Source organism: Neopsephotus bourkii, unplaced genomic scaffold (assembly GCF_033783945.1).
Source record: "Neopsephotus bourkii isolate Nb327-2 ecotype Australia unplaced genomic scaffold, CSIRO-AGI_Nbou_v1 NB_923, whole genome shotgun sequence".
Lineage (NCBI taxonomy): Eukaryota > Metazoa > Chordata > Aves > Psittaciformes > Psittacidae > Neopsephotus > Neopsephotus bourkii.
Genome location: NW_026901417.1, coordinates 1520058 through 1546997, shown reverse-complemented (window position 1 = coordinate 1546997; position 26940 = coordinate 1520058). Strand labels below are relative to the sequence as shown.

At 42.8% G+C, this 26940-nt stretch overlaps 1 protein-coding gene and 1 long non-coding RNA gene across 5 annotated transcripts in view; one reads left to right on the top strand and one right to left on the bottom strand.

Annotated features, from left to right (window-relative positions):
• HDAC11 (histone deacetylase 11) overlaps positions 1-26940 on the top strand; it is a 656323-nt gene that overhangs the window by 603044 nt on the left and 26339 nt on the right. Inside the window, exons 1-2 of one of the 4 annotated variants that reach the window (XM_061357832.1) lie at positions 23154-23211; positions 24840-24988. In XM_061357832.1, the coding sequence (XP_061213816.1) occupies positions 23210-23211; positions 24840-24988 (151 nt within the window). In that variant the 5' untranslated portion in view covers positions 23154-23209. Of the gene's footprint in view, positions 1-23153; positions 23212-23871; positions 23891-24299; positions 24434-24839; positions 24989-26940 lie in introns of those variants that run through there. The other 3 variants (XM_061357833.1, XM_061357830.1, XM_061357831.1) reach the window with 3 other exon arrangements.
• On the bottom strand, positions 7275-13493 carry LOC133214682 (uncharacterized). Its single transcript, XR_009726196.1, has 2 exons — positions 13228-13493; positions 7275-7678 (listed from the first exon to the last, which is right to left on the bottom strand). It is a non-coding gene; the product is annotated as an uncharacterized LOC133214682 (long non-coding RNA).

The window sequence follows — 26940 nt, the reverse complement described above, 5'->3', positions numbered from 1 at the left end:
AAGAAGGGTACAATCATCCTGGAATTTAAGGCAGTTTGATTATTCCCAGGAAGCTCAGATGCTACCCAGGGACAGCATTCAAGAGTTTAACCAGCTGTAATTTAGGCAGTTCAGAAGTCAACTAGTTCTTTTCTAAGCAAGTAAACTTATACAAGACTTTTTATTTACCTAGGAGTATTTTACCTTCATAATTTATTAATCTAGTGTTTTATTTATCAGTACCTCAGCAAGGCTATTCCATTTCCAGTCCCAGAGGACTGTGTGCTGCTGTACAGTTCACTTCTCACTGCAGCTTCTGTTTGTCTACTACTCGTGTTCTGAATGCACATCTTGAAATTGTGAGTTCTGATTTAAAGAAGAGCTGAACTTTACAGCTGCAATTTAAATCACTGGGACCTGGGCACAGAAAGATTATGGTATTAAAAGCTCTGGCACATCAAGCCACTACATAGAATCATAGAATGGTTTGGGTTGGAAAGGACCTTACGATCATCTAGTTCTAACCCTCTGCCATGGGTAGGGACACCACCCACTAAATCACGTCACCCAAGACTCCATCCAGCCTGGCCTTGAACACTGCCAGGGATGGAGCATTCACCACTTCCTTGGGCAGCCCATTTCACTGCCTCACCACCCTCACAATAAAGAACTCTTTCCTTATATCTAACCTAAACTTACCCTGTTTCAGTCTGAACCCATCATTCTTTGTCCTGATGATGAGTCCCTTTCCACCATCCTTGTAAGCCTCTTTCAGATACTGGAAGGCTTCTTCATAGGTCTCCTTTCAGCTTCCCTTCTCCAGGCTGAACAGCCCCAACTTGCTCAGCCTGTCTTCATATGGGAGGTGCTCCACCCCCTGATCATCCTTGTGGCCTCCTCTGGACTTGCTGCAACAGCTCCATGTCCTTCATACATTGAGGGCATCTTAACTTGCTCCCCAAAATAGGAGCCCAGAGGTTTGTTGGTACTTTTCTTCTTTACTCTTTCGTTTCAATCAATCTGTAACCTTTATTCATAGGCATGTTATGGAGTTCAGTCAAGACTCCAATATTAGGGAGGGATGTGATAACATAGCCCATGACTAAATCAATACAATGTGTTTGCAGTTAGTATAATTACAACTGAGTAGATAAGAAGTAAATAGTGAGTACCTGGGATCCTATGCTGTGAGTGAGGCGAGAAAATGTCAGTACTTCCTAGCTTTTAAAAGTAGGTTTTGCAATCTCAGTATATATGTCTTTACTTTCTTTCATCAGCAGTGTATGGTGATGGGTATTCATTGTGTTACGGGAAAATTATTGTTGTTCTCAAACACTTCTTAGACTTGAGTGATTTTTATAAAGAACAGCAAAGTGCACTTAGTACCTCAAAGTTTATTGATGAAACATGACAGGTAAGTACAGCAATTAAATGTCTGACATATCTTTCAGATCATACTCAAAAGCATGCTAAGCAGTTGTAAGATTAGAATAAGGCAAGAGAAGACTGATGAGCAACTCTGCAGTTTCCATAACACAGTAAAATTATGAAAGGATTTTCTGCTTGCTTAAACTGAAAGTCACGCACTGCAGCACTGTGTTAGCGTTAGAGAGTGTGTTGGGTAGAGAAGAGTGGGCTGGGGGCAGACAGTGCAGCTGCATGCTTGGTGAGTGGTTACTAAAATCATAGCTAGACTTGACATAGTTGCTGCAGTGCTCTACTTTCTTTTCCCACACTGCAGTGATGAGATCGGTATGGAGTCAGCACATCCTTCTGACACTAAAATAACAGTGCAAAGAACATAAACATAGCTCCATTCACCACCAGTGGGGTGGCTGCTGTCATGGTACAGAAGTGGAACAGGAGAGACATACTGGGAGGTAATTCTACATTCGTCAATGTACACCTAAGTAAGTCTGATAAAGAACAAAAATGGAAATTCCTTCCTCACAAAGAATGCAATTATGGAACAATAGAGGGAGTATTTTAATGAGCTGCTTAATTGTGAGAGGGATAAAGGCAAGCAATAAATGCTTATTCTCCAAGCAGCTGAGCCATCTGTGGAAGAATTACATTTTAAGGAGATTTAAGAGGCAGTCAAAATACACGTAGTAAATAACAAAACCCCAGGTGCTGATAATGTTTCTACTGAAATACAAAAATGAAAGGGGGAGAAGTACTGAAAAGTTCTACAGACTCACTTGGTTGTTCTGAAGATCTGAAAACACTCCTGAGGAAGCAAGGAGACATATACGTGGATTAAATCTTTAAAATTCATCAGTTGCTAGTGGGAAGGTATTTTTTATAAAGCTAAAACCAACCTCTATCAGTAGATTATGAGGTGATCTTCTGTTTGCAGTGAAATAATTTTAAACCCTAGTTCAGAAAAAGAAAACTTTTGATTGGCACAGTGATGATGGTGCCTATTTGATTGTTTTCCCCTTGAATTGCCTCAACACCTCACCAGCCCTCAGATCTTAAGGGTATACAGGATGCATGCCTTTGTCCTTTGGCAGTACAAGGAATTGCAGAGCTCATCACATTCAGGAAGGCTAAACCAGCTTGATATGAGTACTAAGCATGTGTCTAATCTTAGGGTTGTGCATACATGCTTTACCAGATTGAGGCGCGGGTCTGATACATTTTGAACTCAGGTTCTAGAGTTCATTCAGAAAAAAAAAAATAGGTTTCTTCAAAACCATCTGGCCAAGGAACACCTGACTGTTTCCAGGCATTTTGTATTTTAAAAAGTCTGATTAATTTAAAATCTTTAAAAATACTCCTCTACACAAAACCAAGCAACAAACCAAGCCCCAAAACCAGAAAACTCTGAATAATTTCACCTCACAAGGTGAAATTCAAGCAAAACAAGGCAGGGAGGTGTGGAAGATTATTTTAAAGTTTACCAGGTCAAGCTAACTCAAAAGAGTTCCAACTATAACCCTTGCAGATATGTCTGTATTCATTATATATATATATACATATATATATATGTATGTATAAGGTTGTCTCTGTGTAGTACCAGCAGCTAAATGCGCTGGGTACAACCTAATTGTAAGAACACTGTCATTAAACTGGAAGGCTCAGAGCTCACACCGTAAATTGATGAAAAATACTCTGCCCCATCAAGCTCTTGAACATCTGAAATTATTTTTGTTTTAAAGGCTAAAGAGTGGCTGTCAAAGACTGTTCCTCTAGGGATGAAGCTCTGGTTGAGAAGAGTTGCCTACACAAGGTTGAGTAGGGCAGCTTAATAGACTTGGTGAAAGACAGTAGTCTGGGAATAGTAACTTGAAGTGAGAATAACAGTGATGGGTCATTTTTTTGTCTGGCAGTATCTGTGTTTAAGGTGAAGAATAAAATAGTGTCCTGCAAAAATCACTGGAAAGATGGGCTGTTTGCTTCCTCCTTCTCAGGCTGCATCTTGCACCACTTCAGCTGCTCGCTTTGAGAGCAGCGATGGGTGAGACAGACGCAAAGTACAGTGCTTTATGTGTATTTCCTGGCCAAGCAGCTCTATGGCTTTCACTACTCTGCTTTTCTCCTGCTTCCTTGGCTATTTGGTTCCATCCTCATAGCTGAAAAGCCTTGCAAAACATCTCCACTAAAGAAACACCAGTCAAAGTAGTACTTAAGGTAGTCCAATATATGAAAAGGTACTTAAAAAACAGTCATCAGAGGAACAAGATTACAACTGGTGTCCCTTAGTAATAGCAAAAGGCTATTAGTACTATTAGATTATTTAGTTGAGCTGTGGTTATAACCGCTCATCATTTCAAACTGAAGTGGAAGATCTTACATACATATATACAGATGAACACAGCTGCTAAGCTTGACTTGCATTGGTCCTGCCACCAGCAGTGGGTGGGACAGTATCCTCCTGCCTCTGCATTATGCCTCTGTTCAGCTGCTCCTGCCTGGTAGAGATGGAATTGTGAGGAGGCATTATACATTATACTTCATTACTTTTAAATAGGTGTCTTAGACTTACAGAGTACATAAACCAACACTACTCTTTCAATTATTTCTTTATCACTTTCTCTACTAGTAGAGTTACCATGTTCAATTTACTGTATTAGATCTTCTGTATCTTCATATGCCCATTGAAGGTTTTATGAGAACATCCTCTCAGCCTTACAACCATTCCACACAGAGCTAATGATGGATTGACAGCAGCTATAATACTGGCGTAGCTTTGGTTATGCCTGCCAGTATTTTCCTTCCAAGAGAAGATGCTTGGCCAAAGGCAGGCATGAATCCAGTAAATTTCCAAAATTAAGGCAGCCAGTTAATGGTAATAAGGAAGGAAAATTTAAAATTCCACCAAGGTTGATTTCCTCCAGAGTATTCAGAGAGGAGCACTTGTAAAATAAGGACTGAACCTGCCATCCATAATCCAATCTGCCAGGGATGTCACTAGGCATGTTTGAATGTGGACCAGGTAAGTAAGATGGAGTCCCAAAGAGAAATGTAGCTCTTTTTAAATCTGTTCCTATCGTATAAATCTGTTTGATATGCAAGACTTTGCCAGATAATATAAAACCCCAGGACCCTACTAACTTATTCAGGATGAGTCTGATAACACTGAGATTATTAAACAGTAGTATCAGATAAAAATAAACGTTTTTCACTTCAGAGTTGATCTACCTTTCTAATGTAAATTTATGGTTATTAGAGGAGGTTATTTATAGCTGTCAGTTCAAACTGTTACGTAACAGTGCTTCTGCCCTGTGCCTTTATTCACAGCTAGAAATCACTGATGAGCTATTCACACAAAACTGAATGAATGTAGGAGTGATAAGAATGCACCAGACGAGTCACACACAGAGAAATCCCAACCTTTGTTTCTGCTTCAAATACATCAGGGGCATTTAAGAAAACACAGTAGTCTTAAATCTGGAAAATAATCAGTACAATTTATAAATAGGCATGTGCATATGTTTAATGCCTGAGTTACTAGTGCTAAGTGAATTGTGATCTTTTCAAGGTTACTCGGTTGAAAATTATGGAACGTACACCTCAGATTTTAAGTGGGCAAAGAAGTACAAAAATTCTGAGTCTCTTTAAATGTTAACACCGTTCTGACTTGGTTTATTTTCTATGCTTTTAACATGGGATAATTTATGAAATTCCATCATCTTTTCTACTTCTCCCATTTTCTTCTTGCAGTAGTCTTCTGACCTCACTTATCTCAGCATGGGCAACAACAATCTAGAGGGTTTCTCTACCTACACAGCAGGATTGTCAGACTTCCTCTGTGTTTCTCCATATATACTGGCAGAATATAGGATATATTTCAACTATAAAATTGCAAATTTCATTCAAAATCTATTTCACTTTTTTTCATTCTAATATATACATAAGCACAACAAACTCGGCACCTCTGTCTGACCTTGAGGAAACCTAGCACAACTTCTGTTATGTGTATAATGAGTCCTTCCTTAGGAGGCAGTAAAACGTTAGTAGAAAAGCAGGAGGTGCTGTAATATACAACAGAATATAACAAGTCACATCCACATTGCACTGAAGTGAACTGATTTCTATTTCGTCTCCTTAATTCCTTTCAGGGTCACTTCCCCTGGTCAGCCATCGATCAGATTACCTTGGGGAATGGAATATTCAACATTTTAAAACCAGCTATCATTGCTGAAGCAAAATGTTGGCTTCAATGTGAATTTGCAACTGCAGATTTGTAAAGAAAACATACATACAGTATTATCACTGAGACAAGTGTGCTGCGGGCAGTGAGGCACTGGACAGAGACAGGTTTCTTGGGTTTTAAAAATAGATTCTTAGCAAATCCAGGTCTAGTCCTGGCAACACAGCCACAGATTGCAGGAGTGAAACTGGGCCCAGGCCAGCAGTATGGCACAGCCAGCTAAACTCCATGGCCTTTGAAACTGAGGTCTGAATTTTGCTGCTTGTGGGCATCTCTACATGCACACAGACTCTTTGGTCTTCTGTGTCTGTGCTGCCTCTGGCTCACCCTAGTTACATGCAGGCCTTCATTCTGGCTTTTGGCCTTCATGCCCATTATCCCTATTTTGCAGATATGTTACTAAAACCCATAAAAGAAATCTGAGATTATGCTAGAAATAACATTTTTATTATTCATTATCCCTATCTAACATACCCAGCACCTCCCCACTACATATCTACTATATGTTTGGGTTCCCCACATATGTGTACTATGTGTTTGGGTTTCCCAGGTGGCCTCTATCAAGCCTGTAAGTGTGATCTGGGTGAATTTTGGACACTGAAGAGGGCTTTCTTAAAGCAGGCCAGTCCCATTAGCTCTTGCTGGGCACTTCTAAATCTTGCATGCAGCCACTGCACATACTATAATATCCTGTACTCAGATATGTACAGTAAATCTGACTGTACCGTCTGGCCCACTGAATAACAAACATCTAAATTGACACGCTGGATATACATAGAGAAGAATTAGGACATACTGAACATTGCCCTACTCTGGCATGACCACTGAAAGTATAGTCTAGTCCAGTTAGAATGGCCTTCACTTCAGTTTAGGCCCCTAATTTATCTTTGAGATGGGATCTTTGTTTCTGAAGTTGCCAATCCAGGTGAGCGAGTATGTAATAATTCAGGAATTGCATGAAATGTTCTTCTAACCTAAGTAAAGGAATCAGCTTTGACTAGAACCCATGTACAAAATTTTACTAAGACAAGGCACATTTCCCAAATAACTTTATGCCTTCCTATGCAAAAGTCTGTTAACTCAGTAATACAGGTTATGAAAATGTTGAGAATTTAAATGCATTATTACACCTGTATATTTTTGTGAACATTTGTGCTAATAGAATTCCAATTGTTCAGCAATGAAGGTCCATTTCAAAAGCATATGAATACTCATTAGCATTTTTGTGTGTTATTCTTCTAGCTCTTCTTTGGTACAAAGTTTAAACAACAGGATTAGTACTCAGAAGACACTAATTAGAGCATTCTAAAGCTGCTGTATAAATTACACACCATTTTACATGCTGAAGTATACTAGTTTCAGAAAGAACTCCAGACATTCTGCTGCTGTTGGTAACACATCTAACTTTTAATCCATTAGTTTTTATCACAGTACCAGAACGCTGAGAAACTGCCCTTTTTTTGTGTGGCTTGGCAATGTTTGCCCCAAACATGTTTTTTGCTTACAGAAATATCTGCTACAGACACTGTATCAAAGTGCCAGAGAAATGTGAGTCATTTTCTAATAGCTAGAAAAATCTGGATGACTTGGACAAGGAAGCACATCCTGCCAACATGACTATAGCTACAGCAGTCAACAGTTAAGCACATTTTATTCCTCTTTTACTTGATTAGCTATAGATTTTATACTTTGTCCTCTGTGGATCAAATACCTAAACAAGTTTTGACATTCCAGTGTTATTCTAGCCAAGACGCGTTTAACAATTTCATAGGGGATAAAAGTGCTTAAAAGGGACTGTTTGATAGCTCAGTGATTCTGCAAACAGCAAGTGGGACAAGTGGACAAAGGTGATATTTCCTCTTCTTTCAATTGGTTTTGTTTTCTCCTTAAGTAGCCTGTTTTTCACAAGTCCCATCATTCGGTGGAGATTGCAGGTCCCTGTACTTGCAGAGTTTTGCGTAGTTGGTGTAGTTTGGGGTTTTCTTCAGATTAGGAATAAATCACAAGTCATCTCCATTTTCACCATCAGCACTGTTGTGCCTATGAATGCAATTTAATTAATTAGGCTGTCAGTTTTCAATCCAGTAGGAGGTTAGTATTAGCATGTCCCAAGGATCTGAACTGTGGTTTGTATTTAATACATTCATTTATTATCCAGAAAGGCAAAAATGAGGGGTAGAACAAAAAAAAAACAAGCTCAGCAGGATTTTCAGATGACAAACTTATTTAGTGTAAGGCTTAGTAAGAGAGGGGTGTGATGAACTTCATGGAAACAGGACTAGACAAATTGGAAGCATAATGGTTGATGAAATTCAGACACTGACAAATGCAGGGTACAGCATGTTAGAATGAAAAATCTGAGCCGCTCTACACACAGCCCTGTTCTAACATATCACTCACTGCCAAGGGGAAAAAGAGCCCCCAGCACAGTTAAAAACTCTTTTCAGTTCTCAGAGCAGTCCAAACCAAGGTACTGTAATATGAAAAAATAGCATTGAAAAGTCCCACAATGTAGTGGAAAAATAGAAGTTCTGGTTTTACTTTAAGCTTTACAGTAAGCCATGGTCATTCCATCTCACATGAGATATGACAGGAGAGGACCCCATCTCTAATAACACCTAAATGCATCTAAAGCCGGGTTCGTTTCAGATGCCAGCAGCTGGAAGCTAGTTCATGCAACGCGTGCTGGGCTGTGTAGGAGTCTGTGATGGTAGTTTGCCTCTCTCTGATTTTCATTATCAAGCTCAGTGCCATTTGGTAATATTCTCTGTTCTGTCCATTCATCAAGGGGAGATCTGCTCCTTACTACATGTCATCAGTCTGCTCTTACTCATTTATGATCCCCCCGAGCACATCAACATCCATCTTCCATGTGGTTTCTCTTAACCAGCTAGCATCTTGATTGCACCATTTGTTATATTCTTTATAAATGTTTCTTCTCAAGATCCTGAGAACATTTATATTCTCCTTTCCACACATTTGATTTTCTTATTGGTTTTGGTTCCTTTTGAGTAAGTTCTCACTATCTCAGGTCAGTTCTCTGCATAACAAGCACACTAATCGGAGGATAACACGACAAGAAGATCAGCTTATGAACTTGTTAGAGCCAAGCTTAGTTTCACTGTAAGCAATAGTAATCCTACAAGACTAAACACTTGTTAAATGAACTCTGCTCCAGTATGAAATTTCAATTCTTAACTTTTTCTCCAGTGGAATTGCCAACAGTTCTCTGTAGCTGCGGTGGTAACTCAGACCCAACCCCACAGGGGGCTCTTTGTCTCATAATTGCAGGTTTTCATGCAATCATCAAATTTTCACTCATTTCAGTAACAACATTTTTTCTTACTTTTCTCATGTAAGTGGTTTGCAACAAGTTGCAGGAAATGAATCAAATTAGAAGAATCTCTGTGTAGCCCAATCTTGCCTTATTTTTACAGTCATGGGCTTTGACTTGAAACGCATACAGCTCTGAGTACTTCACATTACAAGAGCCCCCACAGTGCCACGCTGGTTTATGTAAGAAGGATCTGACATCATTCGTAGAAAGAGGAAAAAGGGTTTAAAACAACTGCAGCATGTGGCTTCTTGTGAATTATTCCTCCCATATTTTTATGCAGTAGCCTACATTAATTATAAGGATGCCAAATTGAGCTGTGTGTCCATCAAATGAAATTAGTCAGAGATTCCCACTAATACACTGGATAAAGGCCTGCAGCTTGGAAATATGCAAGTTGTTGAGTTTTTCACTTAATACTTCTCATTTTGCAACCAGGATCTCTGTTCACAGCTGACTGCTGAAGCAGCTTTTGGGACTTCGGTTATTACCAATTGTTTGAATAAAGATTTGGTATTTGAAAGTTTGAACCTTTTGCCTTTGATGAATAGGGCAGGGTGAAGGGAAAAGGTAGTGAATTATTCACTAACATTTGGCTCAATTACAGGCAAATGACTCTTTCAAATTGAAAAGTACTTGGTGAAAAGCAGAAGACAAATGAGATTTTTCTGTATAAATAATGAATAGCCCTAATTTTTAAATGTAAAACTCAAAATAAAAAAATAAATTATCCTCCATTATCTATTCTGTAGCTTTGTAATAAGATGTGTTTGGCTTTCGGGGGTTCAAAGCACCTCCTGGTTGACCTTCATGGAGTTTTCTTTCAGATCTGATCTTGCATCTGCTTAGCTTTAGAGACTGTAATTCTGTTCCACTAAAAAACTTACGCTAAAAGCTCATGAAGCTTTTTTCCTTCCAACTTAGGCTTGATTTTCATCTTGCAATGAACTAAACATGAATTACACTGCAGGACTGAGTGCGTGTGCAAGTGCTGTATTTGCAAAAAGCAAGGTTTGCTTCAGAAGTCAAATTTAAGCCGTATCTCAGGCACTTTAACTGTGCTCTTTTCTTCATCCTGGATCTCCTTGTAAAGGATGTAATTTAATTTAAAACAATTCAGTAGAGCACAAGATACTCCTTCAGTGCAGAAGCTATTTGTAAAAGATCTAAATATTTCATTGGCTTTCCAAATTGCTTCACAATGCATCATTGGACTTGGAGATGCTCTGCCCCTTAGCAGATGTGTGCATGTACTTACCGTGGCACACTGCATGCCCTCTGAATTGTTACGTATGAATTGCGTCTTTTGCTTTAAATTAATCCACAGTTGAGGTGAGTGTATCTGAAGTGGATATATGGCTGCAGCTCATGGTTGCTTCTGGTTTGTAATAGCAAATAGCTAGTGTTTTCGAAGTACTGTCCTGCGTCCTACTCTACACTCTACGTTCCTTCCCACAGGCACTGGGCCGCTCTGGGTAGAGACTAATGTTAAAGCAAAACCTTGATGCCTTAGAGGGCCAAGCAGGGTATCGTTTGAACCAGATAAACCTGCTTTTCCTTCAGAGGGTTCTGTAATCAATTGACAAGGAGAAAGAATTGATGGGTTTTAATCTTTTCTCTGCTTAGATGAAAAATTAAAACAAGACTGTCTCTTAACACGACAGACAATTGAAGACATCATTCCAAACCAGAGCATATCTGCCCTGCAAGCCAGGAGATCTAGTTCAGACTGGTGACCTGAATTTATACCTGGCTACTGATTGTATCCAATTATGTACTTACACCCACGATGCACTCACCCATCGCTGCAGTTCACCATTTATTCTTTTTGTTGCCTTTTTGCCTGCTAACAGAGCAAATCCCCACTGCACTAGCCTCCACTGATAACAAATGAAAAGTGTGAATGACATTTTAGCTATGGCAGTACAAGTGGGTAATACAAATCTGGCTTGGTGATATGGTTGAAATACACAAATACTCTTTGTAAACTGCTAAAATTTAGCTTTTTATAAAGTGCAAGGACTGATTTTTTTATTAATGAACTAACAACTTGCATACTGGATACTGAAAATAAGAAGGTACCTGAAGTTTTATCTTGACACAGCACTGGCCTTCTCCTTCCCTTTCCCCTAGCTGCCCCTTGCATACTGGTTTATAGAACGAGCAGAGAAATGCTATTGGCTAATAATTAACAAAGTGGGTAAACAGCTCAGTGTTGCAAGGCAGGCAGCAGGAAGGGGGAATAGTCTCTAGAGATGTCAGCTTAGTGTGAATGGGCTTGTCCATGTGGAGGAGAGAAGGCTTTGGGGAGATCCTGCAACAGGCTTCCAATACCTTAAGGGGGCCAACAAGAAACCTGGAGAGGGGCTTTGGACAAGGGCCTGTAGGGACAGGGCAAGGGGAATGGCTTGAACCTGCCCGAGGGGAGACTGAGCTGAGCTCTTAGGCAGAAGCTCTTCCCTGTGAGGGTGCTGAGGCACTGGCACAGGGTGCCCAGAGAAGCTGTGGCTGCCCCATCCCTGGCAGTGTTCAAGGCCAGGTTGGACACAGGGGCTTGGAGCAAGCTGCTCCAGTGGAAGGGGTCCCTGCCCGTGGCAGTGGGGTTGGAACTGGAGGAGCTTTAAGGTGCCTTCAACCCAAACCAGTCTGGGATTCTATGAAAATTAGCAAGGGATAAGCAGTCCCTCTGCTTGACTACCTCACTGCTAGGCAGTGAGCTCTGCACACAAACTCCAGGAAGAGGGAGAAGTGAAACCCAGAGCATATTGCACTGCCAGGAGACAGCACCAATCTGTGTAAATATTACATACAGCTTATTTCAAACCCAGCCAGAGTAACTCACAATCTTCTGTTTCTAGAGCTAGGTATTTACTAGGGAGTTTGTTTCTCATTATCTGTCACTTGACATAGCCTCCAGCTCATCTTGTGTCCAAAATAACACTATGAGGTTTTGTAGTGTTCTCAGTAAGACACTGGCATCATACCCAATGCATGGAGCATTTACAGTGGAATAAGAGTTATCTGTGATGATGGACCTGCCTCCGGCCTTCAGTTTAAACACATTTGAAAGTACGAAGAAGGTGGCTCCCCAAGGGCTTAGTTGTCTCAACAATTTAAATGGATGAAATGTACTGCAACTGTTCAGCTGGGCTCATATGGAAGGTGGCTTCCAGGCTAGGTTAGTTTTGGCATGATGGAGAGGAGATTATAAGGACAGGGAAAACACACTATTGAGTTTCTTTTCTTTTTTTTTAACAAATGCCACTGTTTAGTCATGCAAATATTCAAATAAAGCAGTAACAGCTTGCTGAAAGACAGGCTGTTACAAAACATGTAAGTTCAGATGAAAAGATGCTAAAAATCATATATATATATAAAATAACAACACTGAAGGGTTGGGTAATACCAGAATAAGATTACTTGTGCAAATTTAATACACCTCTTCTTTCATATGTAATATTTTAGAATCTTTTAATTACCTCTTCAGACAGTGCTGCTGTATGGGCAGGGACTTTTCAGAATGACCCAACTCTGCTCAAGGGCACAGAAAGGACAATACTGAGATACTTTGTTTTCTGCTCATTATTCAAACATGTGCCCAGAAGTTATCTGTTGTGCATGATTCAAACCATGCTCTGGGGAAGAATAATTAATGTCCTATTCTGTCACATCCACCCATCCAGGAGCCACCACCAGCAAACAGATCTCCTGCACCCCAGAGAAGTTGTGTGATTACAGAGGTAGTGGTGTTAATAATGCTAAATACACATGTGGACAGCTGAGCCACAGGTCCACAGTTCACAGCTACTCATTAAAAATGTCCTTGTTTAGGGGCATACTCAAGGACTCCTGACACTGATGCCTTTAAATGTTACTTTTGTTCATTTTATTTATCAACAAGTCTGAAATGCCAACCCAGCACTGTGCCAACGTAAGACACCCCCTAACCAGTGTGTTATTAGCAAACATTCAATGAAAAGCTGTGGTCCTACTTATGAAGAGCACAGTTTCAGAAGTAAGTTGATACTGGGAGAGCCTAGAAAGAAAATACTGTATTGCATATTTTGGTTCCCCATACTCAACCATAACAGTTCTTACGAACACGTGAAACTCCTGGGGGTTCTGCCAAATCCCAGCTAGATCTTCTGTCCCTCATAGCAGCCACACAGCCCAAGGATGTCTGGAGTTTTCACAGGTAAATTATTTCAGCTAGAGAACTAGAAAAGACCAGACTGACCCAGCAGAACTGACTCACCTTGAAGTTAAGCTCATATTTCATAAGAGAACTTGAGAGCTGCAAATACTCTCATAGGCTTCACTAATCAGAGAGAGGGCCAATGTGGGGAGAAGAGGGAAAAGCCTACAGCAGGGCAGCAGGCAGGAGATGAACTGGGCTCTCCATGATTTTTACAACTTTTCTAACACTAAAAGAAGGAAGAGAAGTCTTTACCCCATGCTACTGCTTTAAACCACCCCAAATCAAGATGATACAAGCTGCAATTAATGCAGCACTAACACAAGAATTAGTGTAATCACAAAGGCTGAATGAGAAGGGTGCTAATTGCTGGCCATTGACATACTGCAACCTAGAAACAGCCTATTAACCTCAGAAGTGAGGGAGGTTTATTACCAACACCTTGTATGATCAACATATCTTGGTCAAAACAACTTCCTGGGGAATAAAAATTAGGTGTGTGTTGTTTCTCACCCATTGTAAGGAGTTTTGCTGAGGCAGTTGAAAAGCATGGAGGTGTTTTACCCTGGCTGCAAGTGTTAGGCATATGGAAGATGATGAGCGAAACAGTAGGGCTCATCTTTTCCTGCAATTCTCTTACTCTTTGTAAACATTATGAAGGTAATTCCTAAAAAGCATGTATTTCTTAAACTGCAATTGCATCACTGTGCACTGAGTGTATATTTGTTCCCATACTACTTCTACTACCTTTTCATATATGTAGATGTAGACGTATATACATAGATATATATCTGTATATATACATACCTTATGGTTCTTCACCAGTAAGAATTTTTATTGCAATGCAACCATGCTATGTTACTTTGTTCTAAGGAAACAGAGATCACATCTCAGATATAGAGGGGTGATGCAGCAGTATTTGTCACAACTAGTTTTGGGGTAGGTTGTGTCTGGCAGTTCCTCTGGCCACCCACCAGAGCATCCCAGAGTTGTGTTGTAGCCACACAGAGCCAATGCAGGCTCTCCTTTGACACTTTATTTTCTTGCTGACAGGGTTTATCTTCACTTCATAGACTTCTGGCTTCCTGAAGAGCTTCCTGAGTACAAAGAGCAAGCACAGTTGCAGGGTCCTGCCTGGCACCTTGAATTCTGTAAGCAGTGTATCCCAGTCTAGATCAATTGTAATTAAATCCATTTAAAAAAAATGTTGCTTAAAGTGACTGAAAAACTGGTTTGAAATTCCCATTGGGGAAGTTCCTTAAAGAATTTGATCACCATGAGTTGAAGGAGTGTTCTTCACCCTTTAAAAATGAACAGCAAATATCCTCAGCATCCCCCATGCCCTTTTTCTTTTGAAATGCTTTGTGTAACAGTTGAGTTCTTTCCATCAAGAGCCATGGCCTGGCCAATGGCAGGGGTGCACAGCGATGCGCTCAGGAGCTGCATGGCCTTGCTTAGCTACGTTTTCCTGTATCTGTCCTCTTATGATCATGGCATCTTTGTCATTCAGCAGCTGAAACTTCTCTCTTACTGGAGGGAAGTTTACTAGGAAGGCATAAGGAGCTGGATTGTACTAGCTGCCTGCTTGTAAAAACAAGAGCTGGTATTAATTCATGATGCCATGCAGTTCATCTCTATCATGTGCTGTGGTATTGAAGAGCACATAAAATGTCCTAACTAGTTATCCCAAGACATCTCTATCTAAACATCTCATGGTGCCACTGAGGAATTTCATCTGAAGGCCTTTGACTGAAGGAGGATTTCTGAATAGTTCAAAACTATTAAAGCTTATCAAACCTACAAAGCGTGGAATAAAGCCAGGTCATTTAGTAATGGGTCATATAGTTGTAGTTGCTTTGCTTCTCTTGACTGTGCTCAGCTGAATGTTGCTATTGGAATTCCTTCAGGATCTCTCTTGAGGTGTTGTTACGTTGCACTTAGGGATCTAAAACTAGTACAGAAATAGGAAAATATTGGAAGGGATGATGGATTTGAAATGTTTCAAGTATGGTTCGTGTCATGATGGTTATTCCCACAAGGCACACCTCACTCCACTGAACCCCTCACTTCTCTTGGAACAGCAGATCTGTTCCTGGTCATTGCAAATGCCACTTGTCCTGAGGCAGCAGAAGACTCATGCTCCTGCTTACCTTTTAAGTGCCCGGCTTTAACCTGTAACAAAGTAGTAATCAGATATAATTTTTCTGTGATTTAAACCAGATTTCTATATTGACCTTGCTCTTTAGAGAAGATTCTTTCAAGGAACTTGAATTTCCAGGTCTGTTTGTTTTGAAGCATAAGCTTGAACGTCCTTACTTATTGTGCAGTACCTTTTCTAAAAATGCTGCACTTCCAAAGAACGTGTGATGTGTACCTAAAGGACATACCAAGGGTTCTGGTTCATATTCTCCCATAACACTGTTGGACTGTACATTAGTCACTTCCTAGACTTATTCCGGTAGGAATTCTCCTTTCTACTTATTTCAGTAGTAATTACTAGGAAATAGTAATCCACTGGAAACTTTAGCAATTGTTACCTTGTCAATGGGAAAGGTGCATAAGGCCATCAGAAACAAAAAGATGTCCCGAAACCTGAGATTCAGTCTTTCCCTGGTAGATTGTCAATGTTTCTTACACTTTTATCACCAGCTGAGTACCAGGTGTCTGAATGTATTTCTATGGAATGTGCTTGGAAAATGAAGGAAAGGATTTTGTGTTTTACTTCGCTGCTTTCTTGCATATTATAAACAGACTAAATATCACTCATATTACCAGAGCACTCACAAATCAGAACAGAGCAAAGATCACCTAAACGTGCTCATCTGAACCTGCTAATTATTAGATGAAAACAGGTTTTGTATATCTGGTTGTTCGTAGGAGTGAACATTATGAAATCTGTACAAGTTACACACAACCCGGCTTATTTTGATAGATAAGGGAGTGTTAGACTTCAGGTTTTCTCTGTAACTGGCAGTGAAATGATGAAATTTCACACCATACATACATTTATAAATATGCTCTGGGAGAATGGATGCAGATGAACTTGGAGCAAAACCTGAGGCAATAAGGCATGTGTTATTAATGAATCGTGTTTCTGTTCTGTGCTTATGTTCCCCCAGTTAAGGAGGTGGCTGCACCTCTGGCAGGACCTGCAAATGAAACACTTGTCTGAAAGCTCCCCTCACTTCAGAAAGAACCTCCTGGTGCTAAATGCCATTTTCTCCATGCTGATACTGACTTGCAGATTGTCTACAGTGCACAGGAGTAAATCAAGTCTCATGGCTTCCTTCCCTGGTCATGGGCGCACAGCGTCAGGAGGAGTCCCTCTGATGAATGTGAGGCTATTTAAGGTCTGTTTTCATTAAAGCCTTGCTGGGATGTGTATAATCTGAGCTCTGTTGCGGTTTTCTACGTCTCTCAGTTTGAAACATGTGTGACACTGCAGGCACAAAGTGGTGGCTAGTGGTGTCATGCTCTATTGTTTTAAAAACTGAGGACTGCAGATAGCTGTAATTCGGCGAGGGAGAAGGACTTCCTTAGGCTAATAAGAGGGAAGACAGACTGTGAGGAGAATAACATCTTTAAGGAATTTTCATTTCCTGCTGCTCTGAGCAAAGCAAAGGAAGAAAACTGTATCAGTTTCTGAGCTATAAAAAGCACAGACCTTTTTCTGCTCTGCTGGATTGCAAGAATCAATAATTTCACATTTTCTACACACCACAGAAGTAAATGCCTGATCTCAGGCATATCACTACAGAGCAGTTCAAAGCCCTCAGGATCAAAGAGATTACAGTAGCACAGCCTCTCAAAATACTATTTTCTGAATGAAAAGCACTGATAAAGATTTCTGTAGAAAATCATGTAATAATTTTGAATTATACTGATCATTTTTCCAGGAAATTTCCAGTCCTAATATAAATTAAAAATCCCTTTTGTATATGTTCCTTAAAAAGCTTTTCATCCCTGGTTTATCTGTAGCACATTCTTTCTCTTTCAAAAGCCTCAAATCAAGTAGTTTTAACGCAAACTCTCTGTGACTTATCTCTGTGCTGAGGGTGTCCTGCCCTTTGAGGAGGGCTGTTCTGCATCTCACGCATGAAACAAACTGAGCTGATGTGCACACTGCTTTTTCTGTCTACAGAGGACAGGCTGTCTTGACAAGAGATGGGGGTGAGACCTCGGAGACAGCTAAACTGCCTCCATACAGAGGAGGAGGATGGCTGCACATGTCAGTCCTGATCAAAGCTACTGGGACTATTCCAACTCTTGCATTATTCCATCTCCAGGCAATAACTGGGAAGTTTCTAGGAGGTTAAAATAATACATGTAAGTTGCATCAACTCTTAATTTGGTATTGTACTGCTTCACCTGTGAGGCAGGGGACCCGAAGGTTATATCACTGATGCAAATTATGAATAACTGGGTGCATAGTCCCAATTTTCATAGTATCATGAATTGGCTACCACTGACTTTTGTCTTCAACTTTGCTGTTTCTTGATACAGAAATCCCCTTATGTTTCACCATTCATCAGGGTTAAATAATTTCCTGGAAGATACTTGGAATTTAAGAAGACAAATCCCATGAGCAGCCTGGAACGAGACCCCAGAAGGACAAGCTGTTACCTGAATCCATTTCAGACCTAAGCCTGTTATAACAAAGCATTTCTCTTTGAAGGCAATCTGTCCTCCCAGAGGTGCTATCTATGATTTTCAGCGTGAGATGAATGGTCTCCTGGATGATGAAGAGCACATTAAACAGACCAAACCTTGAGAGTTAATAGCTTGCTGGTTATTTATTGTAACAATGATTGTAACTGTGCTTTCAAGTATGCAGCAATTAGTAAACTTCCTTTCCACAGGACCCCAGCATTATCCATAATACTGTCAAAACCCTTCAAGTTACACTTTGTCTTAACACAGGCAAAATGGTGTGAGGGAAAAACATTTCCTTTGTCTTGGGGAAACAGAGCTATCTGTTGAGATATAACACCAGGACACTGCATGAGTTGGGTGGCAGTCCATCCACTCTATCACCTTCATGGTGTATTGGGGCCTAATTTTGAAGGATTCCAAGAAACGTAGAGCAGGTTGGGTTCTGCCAGAGGTGCCAAAGGCAGGGTTTTGGGTTTTTCAGTCATATGCTGCTATATGAGACACCTGGTTTGCTGGTGGCAGGTGGGATACACCAGTCCCAGAGGGGGAAAAGGTTTTTGGGGCAGGACTTAGCAGGGCTCATTGACAGGGCTTTAAACTAGATATGAAGGGGGAAGGGGACATAACTGGGCCTGTTGGGGACAAGCCCAAGAGAAACGTGCTAGGGCTTGAAGGATGGCGGACTAGGGAGGATTCTCAATCTATTGTTTCACTTGAGGGAAAGGATAGTTGTTTAGACCCTGTCCCGCAGGGTAAAAAGGGTACCAGGCCAAGACTTAGCAGAACTCACTCACAGAGCTTTAGGTTAGATTCAAAGTGTGAGGGGGTTGTAGCTAGGTTTGAACTAATGGGGCATTGTTCTAGTATTAATGAAGACAAGAAGCCCCCCCCCCCGCCTCCCAAGGGTGCCACTAGCGTGTTCCACTCGCTCCCTGAAATGCCTGTACACCAGTGCATGCAGCATGGGGAATAAACAGGAGGAGTTAGAAGTCTGTGTGTGGTCTAAAGGTTATGATATGGTGGCAATTACAGAGACATGGTGGGACAGCTCACATGACTGGAATGGGGTCATGGATGGCTATGTCCTTTTTAGGAAAGATAGGTCAGCAAAGCGAGGTGGTGGAGTTGCTCTGTATGTGAGAGAGCAACTAGAATGCATTGAGTTCTGTCCAGGGGCAGATGAGGAGCAAGTGGAATGTCTGTGGGTACGAATTAAGAGACTGGCTGGTACGGGTGATACAGTTGTGGGGGTCTATTATAGAGCTCCTGATCAGGACGAAGTAGTTGATGAGGCTTTCTACAGGCAGCTGAAAGCAGCCTCACGACTTTGAGGAGAGGCTGAAGGAGCTGGGTCTCTTTAGCTTGGAGAAGAGGAGACTGAGGGGTGACCTCATCAATGTTTACAAATATGTAAAGGGTGAGTGTCAGGATGATGGAGCTAGGTTTTTTTCAGTGATATCCGGTGATAGGACAAGGGGCAATGGGTGTAAACTGGAGCATAGGAGGTTCCATGTGAACATCAGGAAAAACTTTACTGTGAGAGTGACAGCACTGGAACAGGTTGCCCAGGGGTGTTGTGGAGTCTCCTACACTGGAGATATTCAAGGCCCGCCTGGACAAGTTCCTGTGTGATGTACTCTAGGTTACCCTGCTCTTGCAGGGGGATTGGACTAGATGATCTCTTGAGGTCCCTTCCAACCCTTGGGATTCTGTGATTCTGTATGGCCTGTCACTGTTTTCTGCTTGTTACGAGTACATGCCTTTATTCAAAGAGACTTCGGTCATTTTCTCATGTTTGCTGCTGCTTGTGCTTATTGTCCTGCTTCTCAAATATGTAAAGAAAAGACTGGAATTCAACAGAACTTTTAAAGGAAATATCTTTCAGCCAAAGTTGGGCTATTCACAGCTACAGGTTGGGCAGAGAAGAGATTCAGAGCAGCCCTGCAGAGAAGGATGTGGGGGTGCTGATCGATGAGAAAATGAACATAAGCCAGCAGTGTGCACTTGCAGCCCAGAAAGCAACCGTATCCTGGGCTGCATCAAAAGGAGGGTGACCAGCAGGTTGAAGGAGGTGATCCTGCCCCTTTACTCTGCTCTCGTGAGACCTCACCTGGAGCATTGTGTGCAGTTCTGGTGTCCTCAACATAAAAAGGACATGGAACTGTTGGAACAAGTCCAGAGGAGGACCACGAGGATGATCAGGGGACTGGAGCACCTCCTGTATGAAGATAGGCTGAGAAAGTTGGGGCTGTTCAGCCTGGAGAAGAGAAGGCTGCGTGGAGACTTCATAGCAGCCTTCCAGTATCTGAAGGGGGCCTATAGGGATGCTGGGGAGGGACTGTTCATTAGGGACTGTAGTGATAGGACAAGGGGTAATGGGTTAAAACTTAAACAGGGGAAGTTTAGATTGGATATAAGGAGGAAATTCTTTCCTGTTAGGGTGGTGAGGCACTGGAATGGGTTGCCCAGGAGGTTGTGAATGCTCCATCCCTGGCAGTGTTCAAGGCTAGGTTGGACAAGGCCTTGGGTGATATGGTTTAGTGTGAGGTGTCCCTGCCCATGGCAGGGGGGTTGGAACTGGATGATGTTAAGGTCCTTTCCAACCCTAACTATTCTATGATTCTATTCCAACACACAGTGTGGATGTGTGTTCATTCAAATGTTAATGATTTGAGTCTGAATTTTATTTGTTTTTAAATAAAAATATTTCCCTTTTATGTATTCAAAATACAATTTCAGGACAGATTGAATTTTGTGAAATTTTACTTCGTTTTAAATATTCCAATGATGGAAAAAGATAATGTGAACCCCAAATTTTCTTCAAAAAGTTTCTTTCAGAGTGACCAATGAACCAGAAACGTTGTTACTTGCTCACCTCTGTTTCTTCTCCCACACTGTAAGGTTTCCCAAGCCATTCACCTTGAAAAGTCTGCTGGCAGAAAACTGGTGTTCAAGGAATGTCCAAAATGCAGCACAGATCATTCTCCTGTGTATCTTGAGCCTAATTCATAAGGAGATAATTACCTTTCTACTCAAAAAGATATGACTGAACAGCAATGCAAGATCCTATTTTCCTATCCAGAGATACTGTTCGTGTACAGTCGCTTTAAGGCCCTTGATAGGGTAAGAGGAAATGGCTTTAAGCTGACAAAGGGGTACATTTAGATGAGCTCTTAGGCAGAAGCTCTTCCCTGTGAGGGTGCTGAGGCGCTGGCACAGGGTGCCCAGAGAAGCTGTGGCTGCCCCATCCCTGGCAGTGTTCAAGGCCAGGTTGGACACAGGGGCTTGGAGCAAGCTGCTCTAGTGGAAGGGGTCCCTGCTCGTGGCAGGGGATTGGAACTGGATCAGCTTTAAGCAACTAGATGGTCTTCAAGGTCCCTTCCAACCCAGAACAGTCTGTGAGATGATTCTATGACAGTGTTAGGCCCCATGTAGTTTGTTTAAACACTGTTAGAAACTTGTTGCTGTAATGAAGCTACAAGCAGATATTTCCACAGCTGGGTGTACCTCCTCTGCCATGAGGACTGCCCATGTGCAGGCGCCTCCTCAGGCGTTTGGCCTCTGCAGTGACAGTTCCTTGGAGCATGGTGGTATCAAAATTAACAATCCCAGAATGCCTAGATGGTAAATTCATGCTATAAACAATATTTTCTGTTAAAGAGTGAGTCCTACATGGAAACAGGTACATGTCTAAATTGTATTTCTGTTTCTGCTGGAGACAAAAAGAACCTCACCCCAGCACGAGTGATCAAGCATCAGGCTAGACACGCACAGCACTTCCTTGGGTGTGCCCAGGAGAGTGTCCCTCTGCTGCTGACACAGGAACAGAAAGTCATTACTGGGGGCCCATTGGGGATCCTCCTGCAGGTGGGAACCCAGCTTCCTGTACCACGAGGAGAGGGAAATGAAAGCAACACACATCATGACTACCCAGAGAGAAGGCACTGGAGTTTTCTTTTTTTTGGTGGTAAAAAAACAAGTAATTGAGCAAACTTGCCATGTGGAGAAGTGTGTGTGTCATAGTTGAGATGTGAATGAGTAATGGGAAGGTGAATATGAGAACAATTTACAACATCCAACAAATGCAGAATCTAGTCTGCAAGTTTATTTTAAGCTTAGAAGTTAATTGAAATGAAAATGAAATAACACCGTGTTATATGTGTATCTAGTTAACCAGAGAACACTCAAGCTCTAATTAAGCACCAAGCAGTAAGTCGTCAGTAACACGGAAGAAAAGGTAGGTACGCTGAACTAAAGCTGAAGCGAGTGCACAAAGGGCCAGAACGAAAAGAAATGTTAATTAAAAGATAATGTCAAAGGGATAGAATGTTTTCTTGGGATAACAGTCTCCCGTTACTGAATAAATACCAAGGTGAAGTCCAGGCATCCATCAAAACTGAATGCCACGCCAAAGGCAGCATATTTTAAAACGAAAGACATTTATCTGGAGCTCTCATAAAGAGACATTATTCCTCATGAGAAAAGAGTGCTTCTGCACATTTATCCTTGGTTTGACAGATACTGCTGCTATTGAGGGACCATTCTTCATAAGGGTATTATCGATTTAGCTGTACAACTGCATAAGAAATGCTTTTTGTATCTATTCAAGCAGAGTTAGTGAAGTACACTTAGAAACTGGCTTTTGACTTGAAACGAGCTTATTATTCTTGTGTGTCTGAATTAGCAATTGTGTTCTTGGGGTGAAGCTTTGATGTGACAAAACCAGTGGGAGTTCTGCTGCCCAGTTAGGTACCACCACTATTTCACATTTGCTTCCCTCATGCTGCTGCTGACCTGCTATAACTCCTCACCTGCTGGTATCTTGGTGATTTTATTTTGTAATAAGAATCCTGTTTTCCCATCCAGAGACATTGTTTGTGTAGAATCGTTGTGAGGCCCTTGACAGGCCAAGGGGAATGGCTTGAACCTGCCCGAGGGGAGACTGAGCTGAGCTCTTAGGCAGAAGCTCTTCCCTGTGAGGGTGCTGAGGCGCTGGCACAGGGTGCCCAGAGAAGCTGTGGCTGCCCCATCCCTGCAGTGTTCAAGGCCAGGTTGGACACAGGGGCTTGGAGCAAGCTGCTCCAGTGGAAGGGGTCCCTGCCCGTGGCAGGGGTTGGGGCTGGAGGAGCTTTAAGCTCCCTTCAGCACAAACCAGGCTGGGATTCTGTGGCATCATTCCCTGATGCCAACCCTTGGCAGCAGCCGCCAATGTACCATCACACCTCCCCTCTCTCCGTGCTGGGGCTCCCCGCTGGTGCCGCCGCTCCGGGCCTCGGTCCGCCCGCCCCGCGCCTGCCCGGCCGCTCCGTGTCCCCGCCCCGCGCCGGGCGGGGCCGCAGGGGCTGTCGGTGCCGGGCCGCGGGCGCCCCGTTCCGTGCGCGGCGGGGGGATGTGAGTACTGCAGGGCGCGGGGCTGCCTCGGGGTACGGGCGGGCGCTCCGTCAGCCGGGGGCTCTCGGGGCTGCAGGAGGGCTCGGCCGGGCTCGGCGAGGCCTTCCCGACTGCGGGGCCCGCGGCCCGCCCCTGCCCGGGGCAGAGCCCTGAGGTGGGCCCGGAGAGGCGGACTGAGGCTGCGGCATCGCCGCTTCCCTTCGCCGCGGTCCGGCCCGACAGGTGCGGGGTTTAGGCCTCCCGAGCCCGGCCTGAGGCCAACACGGGGAGGGCCCCGCTCTGCCCTGCTCCCAGTGGCCCTGGCCCGGGTGTGCTGGGCCCCCGCCGAGAGCAGGGTGCGGGTCGCTGGGGGGGAACCGGGGGAAGGTCCCTTTCGCTGGGCCTCCGGTGCCGTGGTGCTGCCGGAGGCACATCCAGTTCTACAGGAGCCGCCTGTTGTTGCGCCGTGGGAGGGAAGGCTCCGCCGAGCCCTGGCTCTGCTGGTGGGCAGCGGATGGGGACAGGGACTGCAGGCGGCTGAAAACCTCCATTGTGCTCGTGTCTGGCGTTCTTGTTTGGTTTTTGATGGATTTTAAAAGGGTGGTTTAGAGCATTTTTAGGCTGGAAATAAGGGTTTGTTGCCTTTTTTTTTTTCCCTGTTTGTATTGTTCTCTTGACAAAGATGCTTTTGTCTTGCTCGGTAAGTTGTGAAGCCTTTTGTAAACTTCAGCTAAATTTGGGGGCTCGGAGATCTCAGCTCAGGAACAGGGGCCTTGGGGTGGAGAAGGGAGGCGGAATGGGCTGAGAGTGGGCACAGAACCCGCCTGGGGCCCGGGCTGCCCACTGACACTGTGAGCACACAGGCATCCACCCAACCCCGGGGGTGCGCTTTTTTGAATGCAGGTCACAGCACTGCTTGCCCGTTCCGTGGACAGGTTGTGAAGGAGGGCTCCGAGCTGGCTCTGCTCCCTCCCCTTGTACGTGGGGAGTACACGAAGTTGGAGGGGAGGGTAAGAGAAAGCATTGGTAGGGGTTACACACGTGAGATCTAGAGCTGCGATTATGTCGTGTGGTTGTATGCTACGCAGGTACAAACCCACGATCTGCTGGGCTGGTCACAAAGTAATCTCTTGCTCCAAGGAAAAGATCCTAGAAGTCTTGTCAGCCTTGTTTTGGTGGAGGTGTCCTGTAGGAGCAGTGTGGTTTGGCTTTTTTAGTTGTGTTTGAATGCAGGCTTGAACATGTGAGGCTAGTTATGTGTTGTTTGAAGGTTACGCGGTCTGTAAACTAGACACACCACCTTAGAGGTACTGCTTGATAGACTTGAAAGACAAGTGGGGAGAAGCAAGTGTTTCCATACATTAATGTCTGTAATGAAGTGGGCATGCATAACTCATTAATGAGCAGTGTAACTGTACTGGTTGGAGGTGAAGGATGTTCCTCTCCCTGACACCCTGCTGCTGAAGCCCAGTTAAATGACCAAGTGTTACGTTTTCTTCCGTAACTGTTGGACATAGCATCTTCAGGAATCATTCCTGATGTAAAGTCGGTATTAGTAATGACTCTAATTTGGGGTTTTAGTAGAAAAACATTCGACTTTGTGACACAGTTGCTACCAGTGGTGACTAGTTTGGTTTTCACTTTTCAAGGCCTCACAGAACTGAGTTGTATGAGGATCCCCCATCAGCATGCTGGCCTATCGTCTATTCTCCCGACTACAACATCACCTTCATGGGACTTGAGAAGCTGCATCCATTCGATGCAGGGAAGTGGGGAAAAGTTATCAATTTCCTGAAAGGTAAAACAATGGAAAGTACCTCTTAGACCAACATTTGCACAAAAGCCAACAGAAATGCTGCAGTTAGTTCAGGCTTATGTTAATAATTGCTGATATAATAATGACTGTACATCTTCATTGCTCCTTGTGTAGACGTAAGCTGCATTCTAATACTGTTTGGAGTGCTTTGGTGTTCTTACATATTTGCACACTTTAATCTTAGCAAGTTACATTGATTGTAGTATTTCTAAGGTGAGTTAGATGTCATGTGTTACACGTTGGTGAAGAACTTGTCTATGAAGTATTTAAGAGGTGAAATTATGATGTTAGAGCTAACATCCTACACCAGGGCCTTTCAACTTCTTTGAAAATGTATTTTCTATCCCGCTCCACTGACTAAACCCACAGTCTGGCTTCAGCTCAGTCACAGTGTCACTGCAGTGTGAAACTCATGAACTGGGATTGAAAATTCAAGCCCATTACATGATTTGCTCTCCATAGAGGCATGAATAATACCAGTCGGAATAACTAATACGGTTCATTTCAGTCTGGACCAGAGCTTTTACAAGACTAAGTAGAAAGGAGGATGGAGAAATGGGAGCATAGCAGTATCTTAGACCATACTTCTGTTCTTTGCAAGCTGAATCAAGGCCCGCCTGGACAAGTTCCTGTGTGATGTATTCTAGGTTGCCCTGCTCTTGCAGGGGGGTTGGACTAGATGATCTCTTGAGGTCCCTTCCAACCCTTGGGATTCTGTGATTCTGTGAATGAAAGCATGAAGTGAGCAGAATTTCCTTGCTTGGCCTTTACAGGAAATGTTCATGTGGGATGTTTTGAGAACTGTTTCCACCTCCGAAGTGAGCACCAGAACCTTGTGTTTGAGCCCAGCCTGAGTTAGGTGCAGAATGTTGGAGCCTCACAGACATAGCTCAGTGTGCCGTGTTTTCATACTCAGTAGATTTCTAATGATGCCAACACTTCCTTTCAGTTCTAGATTAATGTATAAGAGCAGTATTTTCCCTAAGTCTCCTTTTGAGGGTAGCTGCTGTTTGCAGTTCCAATTTCTTCTTTCTTTTCAGGGCCAAGCCTAGGTCTAAAACAACACAGACTTAGTTTTATAGCAGTGAAAAATCCTTCCTATGTTCACTGCAAGCTTATAAGTGTTTTAGCTTGCAAGACCTGAATTGCAGTTTGGGAGCGGTGTGTGAAGCTTCCTTGTGCTTCCATTACACCTGGTGTAGCAAGAACTGGGGCACTCCTTGTGAAACTATGGGTGTTAACGACCAGCTTGCTGTGGGATGTAACTTAACTAGGCTGTGAACAGTCTGTTGGCAAATGGTGCTTTTCAGGCTGAAAGGTAAGTGCAGCTTGTGTAAGTTCATTCCTTATCAGCCTTATTCTGTTAATGTTTGGGAAGAGTTCTGATGATAGGCAGAACTTTCTGTGATTTTTGTTGTTGCTACTTTAAACAAATTGGAAGTTATAGGCAGAAATGCATTAAAGAAATACGAGTGTCAGAAAAGCAAGGTTAGGATGAGGGCCCATAAAGTTTTGACATCTCTTCACCTAAAGTGCAAGCTTGCTCATCAAGGGAAAAGGCCAAGGTTGCCTTGCCAAGGCTAAGGTTATCTGAGAGCCAAGCCCCTTCCGTAAGCGTCTCCGTTTATGTGGTCCTAAAGACTTCTCCAGCTGATGATCTTTCCAGTTTAGTATTGCCTTTGTGCCTTCAGGCTGCCTTGTGTTCGTCTAACCTTAGTTCGACACGTTAACACTCCACTGAGTGGCTGAGGTTTGGATCTTCTCTCTAACAACCTTGGATAATTTAGTCTTGGGTTCTGTGACCATTTTCTTAAATAATCAAAACTATTGCTTTTCTACTCCTTCTGTAGGAAGGCTTTTCCTCTAGCTCTTCTCTGAGTGATATGTCCCCTTTTTACTCCTAGTCTTTCACAGAAAATCAGTTTTTCCTATTG